Source organism: Galeopterus variegatus, unplaced genomic scaffold (genome assembly GCF_000696425.1).
Source record: "Galeopterus variegatus unplaced genomic scaffold, G_variegatus-3.0.2 Scaffold4, whole genome shotgun sequence".
Taxonomy (NCBI): Eukaryota; Metazoa; Chordata; class Mammalia; order Dermoptera; family Cynocephalidae; genus Galeopterus; species Galeopterus variegatus.
In genome coordinates, this window is record NW_007726115.1 from 278,955 (window position 1) to 295,226 (window position 16,272).

The 16,272-nt window shown below is 39.9% G+C and overlaps 1 protein-coding gene across 1 annotated transcript in view; it reads right to left on the reverse strand.

The window, feature by feature from the left end:
- Positions 1-16,272, reverse strand: part of KIAA1244 (KIAA1244 ortholog) — a 152,505-nt gene that overhangs the window by 115,005 nt on the left and 21,228 nt on the right. Inside the window, exon 3 of the mRNA XM_008573513.1 lies at positions 713-794. Within this exon, the coding sequence (XP_008571735.1) occupies positions 713-794 (82 nt within the window). The remainder of the gene's footprint in view (positions 1-712; positions 795-16,272) is intronic.

The following is a 16,272-nucleotide window of genomic DNA, read 5'->3' on the forward strand; positions in this document are numbered from 1 at the left end:
ATCCAACAAACGCCACCAACCCAGGGTTACGCTGAACAAACCCCACAGGCTTGAACTTCACAGTGCTGTCTCTTAGAAATCAAACCACTTTAAAAAGACAATGTATTTATATGCTCATCACCTTGTCACTTTTGGAACTAGATCCACATTATGTTTGGTGTAAAACACAGATGAACAAATGATCAGAGAAAGAAATGTGTTCCAGCCAATCTGACTTTTTTTATTAAACCAAATTTCCTTTTTCTTCCCAATCTTGCTATGGAAACAAAATGTATTAAACCATTTTCCAACCTAAATGTAGAACAAAAAAACAAAATCTTACCAGCTGACTGTCAGTTCTCAATACACAGAATCACAGATGTTGAATGCATAAAAGATTTGAAGTGGTATGAACTTGGGGTCACTTTCCTGGCATCCCTTATTCTCCTAAAAGTTGGATGCCACAAAAATATTTCATTTCTGTGTGGGCTTAGCTGTGTCCCCATGAGTCAGTGTCTGACTACAAAGGTGCAACAAAATAATGCTAAGTACAGAGAAATTCTGGTGAATATAAGGAAATCCTGTTATCTTCTGTAATTATTTCCTGGTTCAGTGAAACTACAGTGTGGGTCTTCAAAAAGCCAGGCTTTATAAAATGTTAACTATTTGCTCTTTCAATGCCAAAGTGGCCCGTCAATATCTGTCACTGCATTGCATTCAGTCAAAGCCATACCTGCATCCCTGCCAAAGCATGTTGGGCCAGCTTCACATTCTTGGATTCCAAAGCCAACTGGAGAGGCAGCAGGCATTTCTCCCTGGCAAACATAATAAGGCAATGTGTGAGCTCAGTAAGGCTGGCAGTCAAGCAGTATAAGCCTTATGTACATCCACCCCCAAATGCCATCACATACATACACGAAAACTATAACCAATAATGAAAATGCATGCAAGCTTAAAGAGACACAGCAAAAAAGCTGTGCAGAAATAATAGCACATTAGCATCTCGCCTTCTTCGTATGGCTACAAGAAGAGCAAACCTGAGGACTTTAAATAATTAGTACATGGTACACTAATTAGCACACAGTGGCACCCTCACCTGTCCACAAACATGCTTTGTTCTTTCCCAGATTAATGCTATTGCTCACACGCAGTATACCTGGGGTGAACAACTCTAGAAGCAGCATTTATGTAGATTTCTATGCCTTGTTCACACCTCTTCCTTACCTAGCAAGTAGCTGCATCACCACCAGCACTCTGCCTTATCAATATAAATTAAAATTCTATTAATTTGTCCATTCCTGTCCAACTCAAAATATTCAAGCATTTATAATTTTAAAATTTGCTCTACAGCCTTCATCAAGAGGCAGATTTGAATTTTGTAACAGTTTCTTATCAAACATGTTTCCAAGACAGAAAAGCAAATGGACCATCAACAGCACTGGCCAGTGAGAGCTACCTGGATGCCACATTACCCGGTGTGGTGGGAGAAGCAAAAAAAAAAAAAAAAAAAAAATACAGGGACAGCTACATGGATATTTTAAAGCTTAAAAAAAATGGGGCCCTAAAATATGTTAGGAATAAGTCAAAAGAACTACAAAGACAAAAATATCTTTCTATTAGAAGCATCCACTCTAAATAATTAAACAATAGATGAAGAATTTTAATCAACCCATTATTTCCCTATGGAGTTACACTGGCACAGCAAATGAAATGTTACTTCATTGTACCAGGTTCCCCCACCCGCATTTAAACCAGGGCAGCCCTATTTTTATCTGTTTTATATTTTCAATATATACTCAAATATTCATTGATTTTAGTTAGGACTGAGACCATATGGACTGCACAGCCTGAAACATTTATAATCTAGCTCTTTACAGGAAAGTTTGCCAACCCATGATATGTGTTATCTATACTCCTTGCTACAACCTTGCAGAATTGGTATTAAAATGTCTTTTTTTGTGGATAGGGGAGCAGAGTTAAGTATATTGACTGAGATTGCAAAACTTATGAATGGTTAGGGTTTGAATCCACATCTGTGTGATTATACAGCCACATTCTTTCTGCCAAACACTGATACCTTTCAATTCAGCCAAAACCTAATTGAACTATCTCCATCTACCAGTCCTGCCTGGTGGCTATGACTTGCATGAGGAGCAGTTCAGTGATGTCCCTAGAGTTGTGGTGCAAGCTGGCAATCTTGGCATTTGTCAGAAACCTGGCTCAGGTTAGCAATATCAATCTTGAGAATGTATAAACAGGTGAGAGAATGGAATGAGGATTTCAAGAAGCACAAAAGTAGTCACAGAAAATAAGTAAATCAATGAGCATGGCTATGACCCAATAAAACTTCATTTACAAAAATAAGCAAAAGGCTATATTTAACCTATAGACTGCAGTTTGCTCAGCCCTGATATAGCCAAAGTGCCCAACACAGATCATGATTTTCAGAACAGGATAAGCAGATCTAATCTTTTCATGTATCCAGGAAGATTTTGCACAGGACAGGGGCTAACTGTCCTGGAAGGGTCTTAGCAAAACCAGTTATAGTACCAAGATCGCTCTTAGTAATGCTTTGAAGCAGAATCACTATAGACAGAGATTCCATCTGGGCACTAAACCAAGGCACTCCATCTACCCAACCATCCATTCGACCAACAGTTGAGTGCCTACTGTGAGCCAGGCACCACGCTGGGGACTAGGGAAGATTCAATGGAATAAGACAGAACAGGTACCAGTTTCATTTGTATTTGTGGGATGAAAGAGAGAAAAAAATAAAACTGCATTTATTTCTCTAGTCTAACCTGTCACTACAACCTTAAAACAGTCATTCTTACTCTTGTTTAACATTTGAGAAAATGGGGGTTCAGAGAGGTTTTGTAGCCTGCCCAAAGTCACACAGCTAAAATGTGTTGGAAACAATTCAAATACAAATCCAGCTGACTCCCAAGACTAAGTTCCTACCAACCTCCTTTGGTCTCAAAAGATCAGAGAAAAGCTAGAATATATGCATTTGTTAATCTTTTTTGGATCATGGACACAGAAAAATCTGGCAAAAGACCCTCTTCCTAGAGGAGGCACATAGCATTTCAGGGGATTCATGGGCGTTCAGACCCCCACCTCCATATGGATCCCGTCTAGAACCCCTGCCCTTAGGAGAAAGGACTCTGCCCAACATGGCAGCAACTATGAGGTCTGCATCAGAGAAGAAAGCAATGTTCCCTGGCTGGACTTAGGTTTCTGCTGGGATGGCCTTTGAAGTGACGTTACACTGCACTCTGTTAACTTTTTCAAGGTTAAAAAAAAAGACAGAGGTAGTTTTTTCTGCATGCACACATGTGTGGTGAGGGGGGACAACTGACTCTCTTCACTGTCCAAGGCCTCTCATCCCCTCAGACCCAGTGACCCCCTAGAGTAGTGTCACAAGCCTCAGATCCTGACTTCAATTGGAAAGGAACACGTGGAAATGAAGGAAACTCATGGGGCCTAACTGATTTCATTGCTTGCTCCATGATATTATAAAAACCCTCCTGCCTTCATTTTTTAAAGTGATTTTAATGAAAGAGAATAACAGGGCTGTTAATTGAGTCTCAGGATGAAATTGATAGTGAAGATGCAACACGGCACACACTCAGCCCCCCTCGTGCATACTGTATTAGAATAAATCATCTTTTGATCTTTCTAGATGCTGCCTCATTGGGAAAAGGGCACACCAAAAGCCAACATTCAATTACATTAAGTGATTATTTTTTTATGCACAGGCACATGCAAATTCATTCTTGCCTAATTAAATAAAGGCAGTGGCCCCAGGTTTCATGTCCTGACATGTCATTATTCTTAAAGATGAAGGATTAGCAGTGCTGCATATGCATGAGGAAGACATCATCCCGTGATACTGCATCTGGTCATGTCAAGGAGACTTAGCCTATTTCCTTAACTGCATCGCCACGGTTCACAGACCAGCTTTATTAAAGGGCTAGAAGATAACAATGGACAAAGGGAAATTAAAATAGGTGAATAGGGGAAGAGTTCGGATTTATCAATAATTGCCTTTCATGACAGGAATAAACATGAACTTCAAGTAAAATAGAGTATATTTCTGAATGTTAGGCCAATCGCTCTTTGATGTACTGGGTGGGAAGGAGCATGGAGATACCTCACATTTCCAAGGTCTGCTAACACTCTAGCATTCTAAGATTCAATGAGCCAAGCCATTTATTAAATAACTGAACTCCTTCACATCATAACCATCGCTCTGGTTGAAATTAGTGGCTTATATGTGCAAAATACCATACTATACATGTTCAAATTTACTTTCATTTAATTGTAACTTTTGAAGGTGGAGATTTAATTGTCAACAAAACTTAAACTAAGAGAGATTAGGTCACTGTTCAAGGTCACCTGTTTGTAAATGACAGAGCTTTGATTTAGATGTAGACTATCTGTTTTCAAAACCTACGTCTTCAAGCCTACACCATGATGTCTATGCCAATAGACAGCTCACTACCAACTATGACACATGCCACTGCTTTAAAATGGCAATTCGAATGTCCACCAGGTTAAAATAGAGACAGGAATTGTAGTGGATTATGTCTCCCCAAAACTCCCTGAAGCTTGAATTGTGCCTCCCAGGTTTTAGGTAGTAGAAACTTAGCCCCCACTGTGACTGTTAAGAGGGTGGGAAATCCTATTATGGTAATTGAAAGGTGGAACTTGAAGAGGTGATTGGATTGTAGGACAGTGCAGTAGTGAATGGATTAAAAACGGTTGTCGGGGTGTGGTTCTGAGGGCTTTAAAAGAAGAAGAGAGCATGTCTCTCTTGCTCTCTCTGCTTCCACCATCTTGCAATGTGAAACCCCTGTGTCACTGACACCACCACCAGATGGTCTTTGGACTTCCCAGCCTCAGAAACTGTAAGCAATAAATGTCATTTTTCTTTATAAATCACCCAGCTCCAGGTATTCTGTTAAAGCAACAAAAACAGACTAATACAGAAAATTGCTTCCAGAGAAGTGGGGTGTTGCTTACAATAGATACTTGAAAACGTGGAAGCAGCTTTGAAACTGGGTGTTGAGGAGAGGTTGGAGGAGTTTGGAGGACTCAGAAAAAGACAAAAAGACAAGGGAGGAGCCGGCCTGGTGGCGCACTGCTACAGTGCGCCGCTTGGGAAGCGCGGTGGCGCTCCTGCCGAGGGTTCAGATCCCACATACAGACCGGCTGCTCACTGGCTGAGCGAGGTGTGGGAGCAACACCGAGGGTTGCGATCCTGTTGCCGGTCCTGGTTCGGTACGGGCGCGACACTGAGGGTTGCGATCCGTTGCCGGTCACGAAAAAAGACAAAAAGGAAAAAAAAAAAAGACAAGGGAAAGTTTGGAATGTCTTAGAGACTGGTTACATGGTGGTGAACAGAATGCTGATAGAAATATGGACTGCAAAGACCATTCTAAGGAGGTCTCAGAAATTAGAAGGAGTTTATTGGAAACTGGGGAAAAGATCACCCTTGCTGTGAACTGGCAAGGAAATTGGCTGCACTGTGTTCATGCCCTAGGAATCTGTGGAAGTTGGAACTTAAGAGTTGTGAACCAGAGGACTTGGCCGAAGAAATTTCCAAGCAGCACAGTATTAAGGAAGCTGCATGGCTACTTGCAGCAGCCTATGCTGAGTGATGGCAGCAAAGGCATGATGTAAAGCCAGCATTTAAAAGGGAAGCAGAGCGTAAAGACTTAGAAAATTTGCAGCCTGGCCATGTGGTAGAGAAAAAGAGCATTTTCAGAAGAAAAATCCAATGGTGCTAAGAAGATTAGTGCAAAAAAAAAGGGATTATCAAGAGAAGCAGGGAAAGGCCTTGAAGGCATTGCAGAAGCCTCTGGGGCCAACCCTTCCATTTTAGGTCCAAAGATCTAGAGAGACAGAATAGTCTTGGGGAACAGGCCTAAGGCACCCTCTATAGGCTAACTGCTTAGGACCACCTTGGGAAGCTGCTTCTAGCCCACCACCCCAGCTGCTTTGGCTGCTCCAGCTGTGGCTAACTTGGCCCCAGGTGTGGCTGGACGTACAGCTTTGGAAGACAAAAGCTGGAAGTCTTGGCAGTGTCCACATGGTATTAGGTCTGCAGGCGTGCAGAATGCCAGAGTTGTGAAGGCTTGGGAGCCTCCACCCACATTTCAAAGTATGTGTAGAAAAGTCTGGGGGCCCAGGAAGAGATCTGTCGCAGGGGGCAGAGTCACCACAGACAACCTTCACTAGAGCAGTGCCGAGCAGAAATGTGGGGTCGGAGTTGCAGCAGAGAAACCCCATCGGCCCATGTCTAGTGGAGTCGTGAGAGCGGGACTGCCATGGAGACCCCAGACCTGTGGAGCTACCAGCATGCAACACCAGCCTGTGAGAGCTAAAGCATCAACTGAGACCAGGAAAGCCATAGGAGCAGAGCTGCACAAGGTCGTGGGGACTCAACCCCCACACCAGCGTGCAGAAGACGTCCAACATGAGTCAAGTTACAAGATTCACCAGCTCTGAGATTTAAGGCCTGCCCTGCTAGATTTCAGACTTGTTTGGGACCTATTACATCTTTCTTTTGGCCTATTTCTCCCTTTTGGAATGGGAATAGATACCCTATGTTTGTCCCACCATTGTAGCTTGGAAGTAGATAACTTGTATTGATTTCACAGATGGGAGTTTGAACTTTAAACTCTTGAGTTGAAACGTTAAGACTTTGGGTATGAAATGAATACATTTGCATGTGAAAAGGACATGAGTTTTGGGGGTCCAGGGGTAGAATGTAGTGGATTGAATTATGTCCCCCCAAAACTCCCTGAAGCTTGAATTGTGTCTCCCAAGTTTTAGGTAGTAGAAACTTAGGCCCCCCCCCGCCCCCCCTCCCCCCATGACTGTTAAGAGGGTGGGAAATCCTATTATGGTAATTGAAAGGTGGAGCCTTAAAGAGGTGACTGGATTGTAGGACTGTGCTGTAGTGAATGGATTAAAAATGGTGGTCAGGGGCGTGGTTCTGAGGGCTTTAGAAGAAGAGAGAAGAGAGTCTGTCTTTCTCGCTCTCTCTGCTTCCATCATCTTGCAATGTGAGACCCTCTGGATGGGCTTTGGACTTCCCAGCCTCAGAAACTGTAAGCAATAAATTTCATTTTGTTTACAAATTACCCAGTTCCACGTATTTTGTTATATAGCAACATAAATGGACTAATAGAGGGATCAAACAAGGGATGTAAATTATCTTATTTTGGGTGATAATTCATGAAGCGATGCAATAGAGTTGACAGTTGGTGTGTAGTTAGGAGAAGGTGGAAGCAGTATGGATGAGTAGAAAAAGTTTGGTTTTGGGACCAGCTGCTGGGTTCAAGCCACAGCCAACACCTTTCCTAATGATCATGACCTTTCCTAATTTGAGTACAGAAGATTTTCACCCTCCTGTTGTGACACCTAGGATGTTATTATTTGTGTTCATGAATACGGATGCTTTAAATGATTTGCACCAACACTGATGAACTGTCATCAATTAAGCCAGGGTCAATTCCACTGAGGCAATTTGAACTAAATTGGTTCCTTAATTGATTTTTTTCTACAGTGCAGTTAAAATGTTTCCATTTATTTCTACTTTCATTTCTATTTTAATGAAATTATTTTTATCTGTATCAATCCTTTTCTTTAATATTTCAAAACAAAAGATCAGATTCCCTCTTCAGGAACTGCCTTAGGCCCTAAAGATACAGCTGTGAACAACATAAAAATCCCTTTCTCCTGCAAGCTTTCATGATTTCTTAGCAAGCTTATTGCAATTATTAAGTTGAGGATATGAAATTGCCATTTCTGTAGGTCAGAATGGGTTGAATGTCAGCAATTTTATATGATTCAATCTTATAAGAAGAACCTCAAATAATATAATGTAGTTATGCTCACATTTTACCTCAGGATATAAACTTTTATTATCTATCGCTTTCTTATAAAAGGTGTACATGTACATTTAAAAAACTCAAACAGTACAAAAGGATATACCGCAATCGAAATCAATTAGAGCACTATCTGAGAGTTTAGCTGAATGCTGACAATGGGTATTTCCAGACAGTGGCATGGGGGATCTTTTCTTTTTTCATATTTTTTATTTGTGCCAATTTTTATATAATAACTCTAGTGTATACTTGCATAATATGAGAAAAATCCTTTTTCTAAAGTCATTAAGCCATTGGATCCTCACAAAAATGACCGTCACAGCATTTTCTTTTCCTTGTCAGCTCAAAAAAGGTAAGCAAATTTTCCAATATAAAAACAAAATATTAAATATGGAATTCATTTTCTTCCATTTCTTTCTGGCATTTATGTCAACAATTCAATTATTCTTTATAGCAATTCAGCATGCTTGCTATTCTGGTCCATAAACAAAACTTCCATTTACATTAACAGGCCTCACTATACTAATGGGTTTGCTTTTATAAAAAAACAATAAAGTAAACTTATCAATCATTAAAAAATTTTTAAATACCAAATTTTATTTTTCCTATTTGATATGTCTCATTTAAAAAATAAGTGGCAAAGGAATAGAAAGGACCATAAATATGAAAACATTTGTTACATTATCATGATAGGACAATGAGTTTATCTTTTTCATTTTAAAGTTTTCATCTAATATTCTTGCAATATTTTAAAAATATAAAACACTACAGGGAGAGTTAATTTTTTTATAAGGGAGAGTAAATTTTTACTCATTTTGGAAAAAATTAACAATGGATTATGGCTTGAATTTTCACCTGTAATCTAGGATTATCAATATTAATACTTCTGCCATAGATATAAATTCTATGTAATTAGGGGTGCTATGGTTTGATGTTTGTCTCCTCCAAAACTCACGTTGAAACTGAATCCCCAATGTGGCAGTATGGTGAGGTGGGACTTTTAAGAGGTGATTTAGTTCGTTGTTCATTAGTTCACTAATGGATTAATGGATAATGGGTTAATGAGGTAATGGATTAATGGGTTATCACAGGAGTGGGACTGGTGGCTTTATAAGAAGAATAAGAGAGATATGAGCTAGCACACTTAGTCCCCTTGACATGTGATGCCCAGCACCATCTAGGGACTCTGCAGAGTGTCCCCACCAGCAAGAAGGCCCTCACCAGATGCGTCCCCTTGACCTTGGACTTCCCAGCCTCCAGAACTGTAAGACATACATTCTTATAAATTATTAATAATAATTATAAATTATTATTCTTATAAATTTAAATTACTCAATCTCAGGTATTCAGTTATAGAAACAAAAAAGTCTAAGACAAGAGAAAAAAACACTAAAGATTTTTATTTCTAGGGGAGAAAAGTGACATGAAGTCCATATTAATCTTAAGGGAGGCTGTTCTAGAATTCATTTTTCTACAAATATAGAGCATCTATTAGGTGGGTATAGCACACTGAACTTAGCACTGAGTATAAAACAAAGGAAATGCAGGCATCGTTCCTGTCCAAGATAGAAGCAAGTGTAAATTCACCTTCCAATAATCAAAAAGAGCAAAATACCTGAGAAGTGTTAACATCAAGACCATTTAAAGATTTGGCTGAGCTGTGAAGATGAGCAAGTCCAGTAAAAAGGCCTTCTCGTTCCATTGGACACAGCACGTTGTGTTGGACACACATATTGGCCTTCTTCTTTAGATTAAGTGTCCTGTCACTTTCAACCAAAGGATTCCTAACTGATACAAGGGAAAGCAGGGAGGCAACTGGCATCACAGAAATGCCACTTCCTTCAGTGTGCCAGCTATTTAACTTTCAGAACCACCCAATGAGGAGGGAAAAATATTATCAGCATTTAACAATGAGGGACACAAGGGGAAGGGAAGAAAATTCACCCCTGGACAAAAGGTGGAGCAGGCGCCGGACCCCTGAGCTCCCGCTCCTGGGCAGTATGCGACCTTAATGGTTACCATTTGCCAGCCTCACACTGTATTCCAAGAACTGGGTTAAGCGTTTTATACACAGCAAGCCTGTAAAGGATCTTTTATCAGGAAGGTCCTTCCTTGCTGTCCATTGTCAATCCATCTTGACGTTTCCTTACATTATGTCCCACTTCAGTCATGTACATGTTGACTTTTACATTTTCCCACTGTGATACACTGTGAACTGCTCCTCACCTCCATCGACACACTTCACAATTCCTCATAGAACCACTTCCTGCAGCACCAGGGCAAGTTTTTGCTCAAGATTTCCATAAAAAGCAATTTGTCCATATATATTAAGAGCTTAATAATATTCATATGCTTTGACCTAGGATTTCCTCCTCTAGTAACCTTTTCTAAAGAAATAATCATAGATGTAGTAAAGTTTTATATGTAAACATTTTTACTATAGTTTTATTTATAATGTAAATAAGGTTAAATAAATCATGGTATATCTACAGAATGAAATAATATATAATAACTAAAAATATTGTGAAATTATTACTAATAAAGGAAAATGCTTTGAAAATGTTATGCAAAAAAACCTGAGGATACAATGTAGAATATTGTATTTGTCTGTTTCTGCTGCTTATAACAAAATATTTGGAACTGCGTAATTTATAAAGAAAACAAAATTTATTGCTTACAGTTTCAGAGGCTGGGAAGTCCAAAGCCCAGGGAACACTTCTGGTGAGGGTCTTGGGGACATGGATGATTTTGATTTTATTATTTATGTGTTTCCACATTTAAAAACTTTTCAAGAATAAAATATATTACCTTTAAAATTTAGCAGAGTTTAACAAAGCAAAGAAAAAAAAGAAAAGAAAAATAAAAAGATATATGTTACTTTTAGAATTAGAGAAAAGCTGGAGTTAGCTCTGTCCTACCTGTGTGTAAACATGCACTCCCTTTCCTTCAAAGCCTTCGGCCTGGAACCCTGAATGGCTGTTTCCTGTAATGGCTTCAATCTGATCCTTCCTGCACTTCCTCTGTGCTAATTTCACTTCTTCTGTTGAGTCACCATCCTTCCGACTTTATCAAAAACTGGGCCATATTCCTAGAATAGTTTCCCTTTATCTTCCCCCTGAAGAAATTTCCTTACCATCTTTCAGATACTTAGTGGATTATTTCATCTCCCTAAAGCCTTTTTGACTGAAACTAGGCTTGCTTATGATCCTGAAATACAGTTACTTTAGTCGTATACATAATTTAAAATCAGTGTACTTCGTTCAATGTTGCTTCTTTCTGACATGTTTTCCTATGATTGAGCTTTCAGGTTTAGAGTGTGAATATACTAACAGCATAAAACGTGCCCATGGAAATTGTTCTGCCCTGCCCGGGATCATGGAACCATGTGCATTTTGCCACTTGATGATTGTTTTTCATGACTGAAATGCTCCAACTGGCAATCTAGAGTTAGGGCTCTGCCCAGAATCTCCAGCAGGGGGGCAGCATCAGTCTGCTATGAAGTGGCATGCAGAAAAAAACAACAACAAAAATATTTCTAACTCAAATACTCAAATCTGAGGGAAGAGAAAATTAGGTGGAAAAAACCATAGCAATCTTTTTCATATGCTGATCCTCTTATGCAAATATGTAGCTACTTCTTGAAACATGGCAACTGTATGGCATAAATCTTTCAGAAAAGTCCGTATAACCAAGGACAGGTAACTTCAAAACAAAACAGAAGTCATCACTTTGAGAAAAAACTGATTTCCCATTCTAGTCAGGGCTCAATGGCCTATCAAAGCTAACAAATAATACACATATGCATTTATTATAATTTCTTATGTATTAAATTCCATGACAGCAAAATGGTAGGCTAACTGTAAAGTAACACTTCTCTATGAAATAGAAATTTCCAGTTATCATGTCAAAGTGTCACATAAAACCAGTGTATTACCAGATCAACACAACTGACAGAATTAAAACTTGTATTCCTAAATGATTAATAATTCATATGTGAGAAATACATATGATTTTTAGTAATAAATAGCTCATTTTAAAAAATAAATATTTATTTAGCCTACTATATATCCAGGTATCATATGAGATATTAGGTATATGATGATGAATAAGACACACAATTCCTTTCCACGTGGAATCAATAGTCTAGGGGAGGTAAAAGACAAGTGATAATATGCAAACGTTAAGTACAAGTTATTTACTACATAAATAAGGTACTTACTTGTATTTAAGCAAAAGGTACATAAATACAAGGTACTTTTCTTTTTTTTTTTTTTTTTGACCGGTAAGGGGATCGCAATCCTTGGCATGGTGTGGTTTGCACCATGCTCAGCCAGTGAGCGCACCGGCCATCCCTATATAGGATCCGAACCTGCGGCCTCAGCGCTACCAGTGCCGCACTCTCCCAAGTGAGCCACGGGACTGGCCCTACAAGGTACTTTTATTTAAGTATACACAACCAACTATAAACATATAATGCGAGTGGGGGAGATCCTGGCTAGAAAAATGCAAGTGTCTTCACAGACAAGGTGATGTTCATTTGGCAGAGGGGACAGAATAGGACTTAGTCAGCCAAGTGAAGAAGAGGAACAGTATATTCCAGTTGAGGTTGTAAGCACAAAGGTACAGAGTGGGTTCATGCAACAGCCAAAGTCCCACTGTGACGGGATGAGGAAGTCATGGTGGGAAGACTGGTGAGAAATGAGTTTGACAAGGTAGATCTGAGATAGGTTTTGAAAGGTCTTGCATGCCATGCCAGAAACACTAGTCTTTAGCCAGTTGAAAATGAGGAGCTAAGAGAAAAATTTTAATGATGGAAATAATGTATCTCAGACATTTTCTACAAAACAGAATTCTCACTATAATGTAGAGAATGAATAAAAAGTAAGAAATTTTGGAGTCAAAATAATCTGGGTCAAATCAGACCCTGTGCAATAAGTATTTAACCTCTTCAACCTTCATTTTCTTCATTTAAAAATATGGAACTAAGATTGCCTGCCTTGAAAAGTGTTATAATGATTAGACAAGAAACTACATTAACCAAATTTTTAATTGATTGCCCAGGGCCATCCTAATATTTACAGCACTCCTGAAGGCCCCTGGCCCAACCCCTTTCTCTACATACCCCTGGCACTGTCCTGCCCCACAAGGAGTCCCAAGGGTACAAATATAGACTCTTCAGCCTAGGCCAGTTTCAGTCTACAATTCCTGCAAATAGCTGCCCAGTGGTCAACCCTCAGGACTAAGGATGCACACAGCTGAGGCAACGACTGCCTTCTGAAAGAGAAGCTGGGAAGAGGCCTGCATGCAGATTCTGGAAGGAGGCTCACCACAGTCTGAGCAGGGAATTCTGAAGTCTCAAGTACCCAGAGCATGATCTGAGATAGCAAGGTGGGCTTTGAGTGGGAACATTCCCTCAGCCCTGAGAACACCAAGAATGGGACGTCTACAATGAAAGGCTAATAGTGCAGGCATATTGTACATAACAAATAATTATCACAGTGCTTTCTCTAATTGTCACACTTGTATTGGTATTATAGTTTTGTTGTTGTCATCATTACTAATCTGAATCAGGAAAGCTTGGAGGAAGAAATCCACTCTGCTATAAAGGCCCAGCACTGAAAGTGCATTTAGATGTCTGCATTGAGAAATGGAAAGGAAGAAACTGAACCTAGAGACAGCATGGAAACGGACTACAGAGGATCTTGTAGAAGAGCCGTTTTGAGAAAGTAAGTGGGAAGGACAATAACTATATTCTTGTGTATTTTGAGTTTGAAGTTCCTTTGGGTATCCAAGTGTTGACAGGTAAACAATTGAATGTACTGGTTTGGGGCTCAGGAAAAATTTGGAAGTTATCAGTCTAAAAATGGTAGCTGAAGCCTTGGAAATGGATAGAATTTCTGAGGGAAAGTACAAGGTGCAGAGCAAAAGGACAGAGCTCCGAGAGATGCCTGCAGCCAGAGAGGAGAGAGAAGAAAGAATCTAGTGAAGGAGAAGTCAGGGGAGGCCGTGAGGCTCCGGAAGCTGCCAGGAGGAAGGCTGTCCTAAGACAAGTCCATTTAGCACTATCACCCACCAGCTACTGAGTGCCCACTCGAGCCAGGCATTCTGACATGGCATGCATTATTTCATTTAATTTAGTACTTAGAACACTATGTGATGTGTAATTATTCCCATGTTATCAAGGAGCTAATAGGCGCAGAGATGGTAAATAACTTGCTCCACGTCACCTAACCACTATACAGCATCAGGTCCCATCAGAAGCTTAACTCTACTGTTAAAAGTTAGGAAAAACTGGGCCGGCCCGGTGGCGCACTGGATAGTGCGCCGCTTGGGAAGCACGGTGGCGCTCCCGCCCGAGGGTTCGGATCCCACATACAGACCGGTTCCCGCTCACTGGCTGAGCGAGGCACGGGAGCAACACCGAGGGTTGCGATCCCGTTGCCGGTCCCCGGTCCGGTACGGGGGCAACACTGAGGGTTGCGATCCGTTGCCGGACACGGAAAAAGACAAAAAGACAAAAAAAAAAAAAGTTAGGAAAAACTATAAACACTCTGGTCACTTCTTAAGGGAAGGAGGCACGGAAAGGAAGAAAAGTGATGTGGCCATCCGTCAGAGGCAGCTATGAGGTAGGATCTTTCTTATTATCTCACTCAACCCACAAGGGAGTTGGGGCAGGAAGCATTATCATGTCCATTTTACAGTTCAAGACACAGAGCTTCCAGAGTTAGGTACCCATGAACAGAGCTGGCAAATGGATGAGTCCAGTTTCAAATTTCAATACTATATGACACAAAAGCCTACACCTTTCCCTTGACAATGCTCCATGGAAACCTCATCTTTCTACCACAAGGGAACAAAAGCTAAAGGGAAAGAAGAAGCTACTTACAACACAGAAACAAGCACAGGCATCCCTGGAAATTAACCATCATAATCAAAAGTTTTAATCTTCCAGATCCTATGGCCTCTTCCAAAACAACCCAACACATGGCAGCCAATGCAATAACCCCCACTTCTCCCAGTAACACTGAGAACTGTTTCTGTCTGAATAGCACACTCAGATATAAAAATGGGCAGGCCCGTAGGCTCCAGAAAATAGCAAAATCTGTATCCTTCCTTCTTTATTGACTTTTTATCGACAGTAATAAAACTTGCAGCACTAAATCATTAAATTTAGCCTAAAGTGTAAAAGCTAAGCATCACACTAGTTTGAATACATGGAAAGGCCAAGACAGCACCTCAAAGCTTCATCCCCGGTGCTGAGATAGACTGTACCATTCAAGGCTAACGATCGTTCATCAAACACATGCGCAGTGCTTTTAAACCTCACATCCTCTCCATCCATCTTTACAAATGTCACCCTCCTTCATGCTTCTCCTTGGCCCTACTCATATTCCCAGAGCCCCTCCTGCAGGGTTAGTGCTTCCCCCAACCCCATGAAACAGGATATGGTGGATGGTTATACAGGTGGTTAGAAATATTGTTAAATAACTGCGGAGGGAGCATATTCACTCTCCTTGGCTTACAGTCAACTACAATGAACGTCCTTTTGAAATCCTCTACTTAGCAAGTGACCTACCTTCCTAGTATTACAATGGCATACTAAATTTAAAAACTGAGACCAAGTCTGTAAAGAGGAAGAGATATCTAGTATTTTATGCCAATTTTTGACCAATTGTCAAAATCATTACTGTAATGAAGAAAATATTAAAATGACTTTTCTTCCCCTATGGTACATCAATTTAATGGAATTCTAATGGCCCTTAAAATGTTTTTAGAGAAGGCTTAATGACATTGGGAAAATGTTTTTGATGTAATACTAAGTGAAAGTAGCAAGCTAGAAAACATTTCAAATATGTCCCAATTTTCATTACACATAATCAAAAGAAAGTAAACCAAATATTAAGATTCATTGTGTCTAGGTAATATGGCTTTTGCACCCAGCAGTCAAGAACTAGATTTTAGATTTTGCCAGTTATTACTGGGTAGTCTTGGGCAAGTTATCCTCTCAAAGCCTCGATCTCCTCATCTGTAAAGCAGAGATGTAATAAAACCTAGTGCATAGTTCAAGTGACATGAGAGTGTTTGTCAATTACATTTTCTAGGCTTTTGAATCTTCTATAGTGAAAACATACTCAATTCACAATCTGAGAACATTACTTTTTTTTCAAAAGTGGTCACTTGTGTATGTATTCTCTTACTTTCCAAATAATTAAAACAAGTGTGTTTCATATTGCAAGCCAATCTGAAACCTTTTTACATTTTGAAGTTACAGCTTCTGTCCTCCTCTGTTAAAAGCTCTGCAGTTCTTTCTCCACAGGCTTCAAAAATCACTTTCAGCCATGCATGTACAGAGCTAACTCCTCTTTTTTTTTTTTTTTTTTTTTTTTTTTTTTTG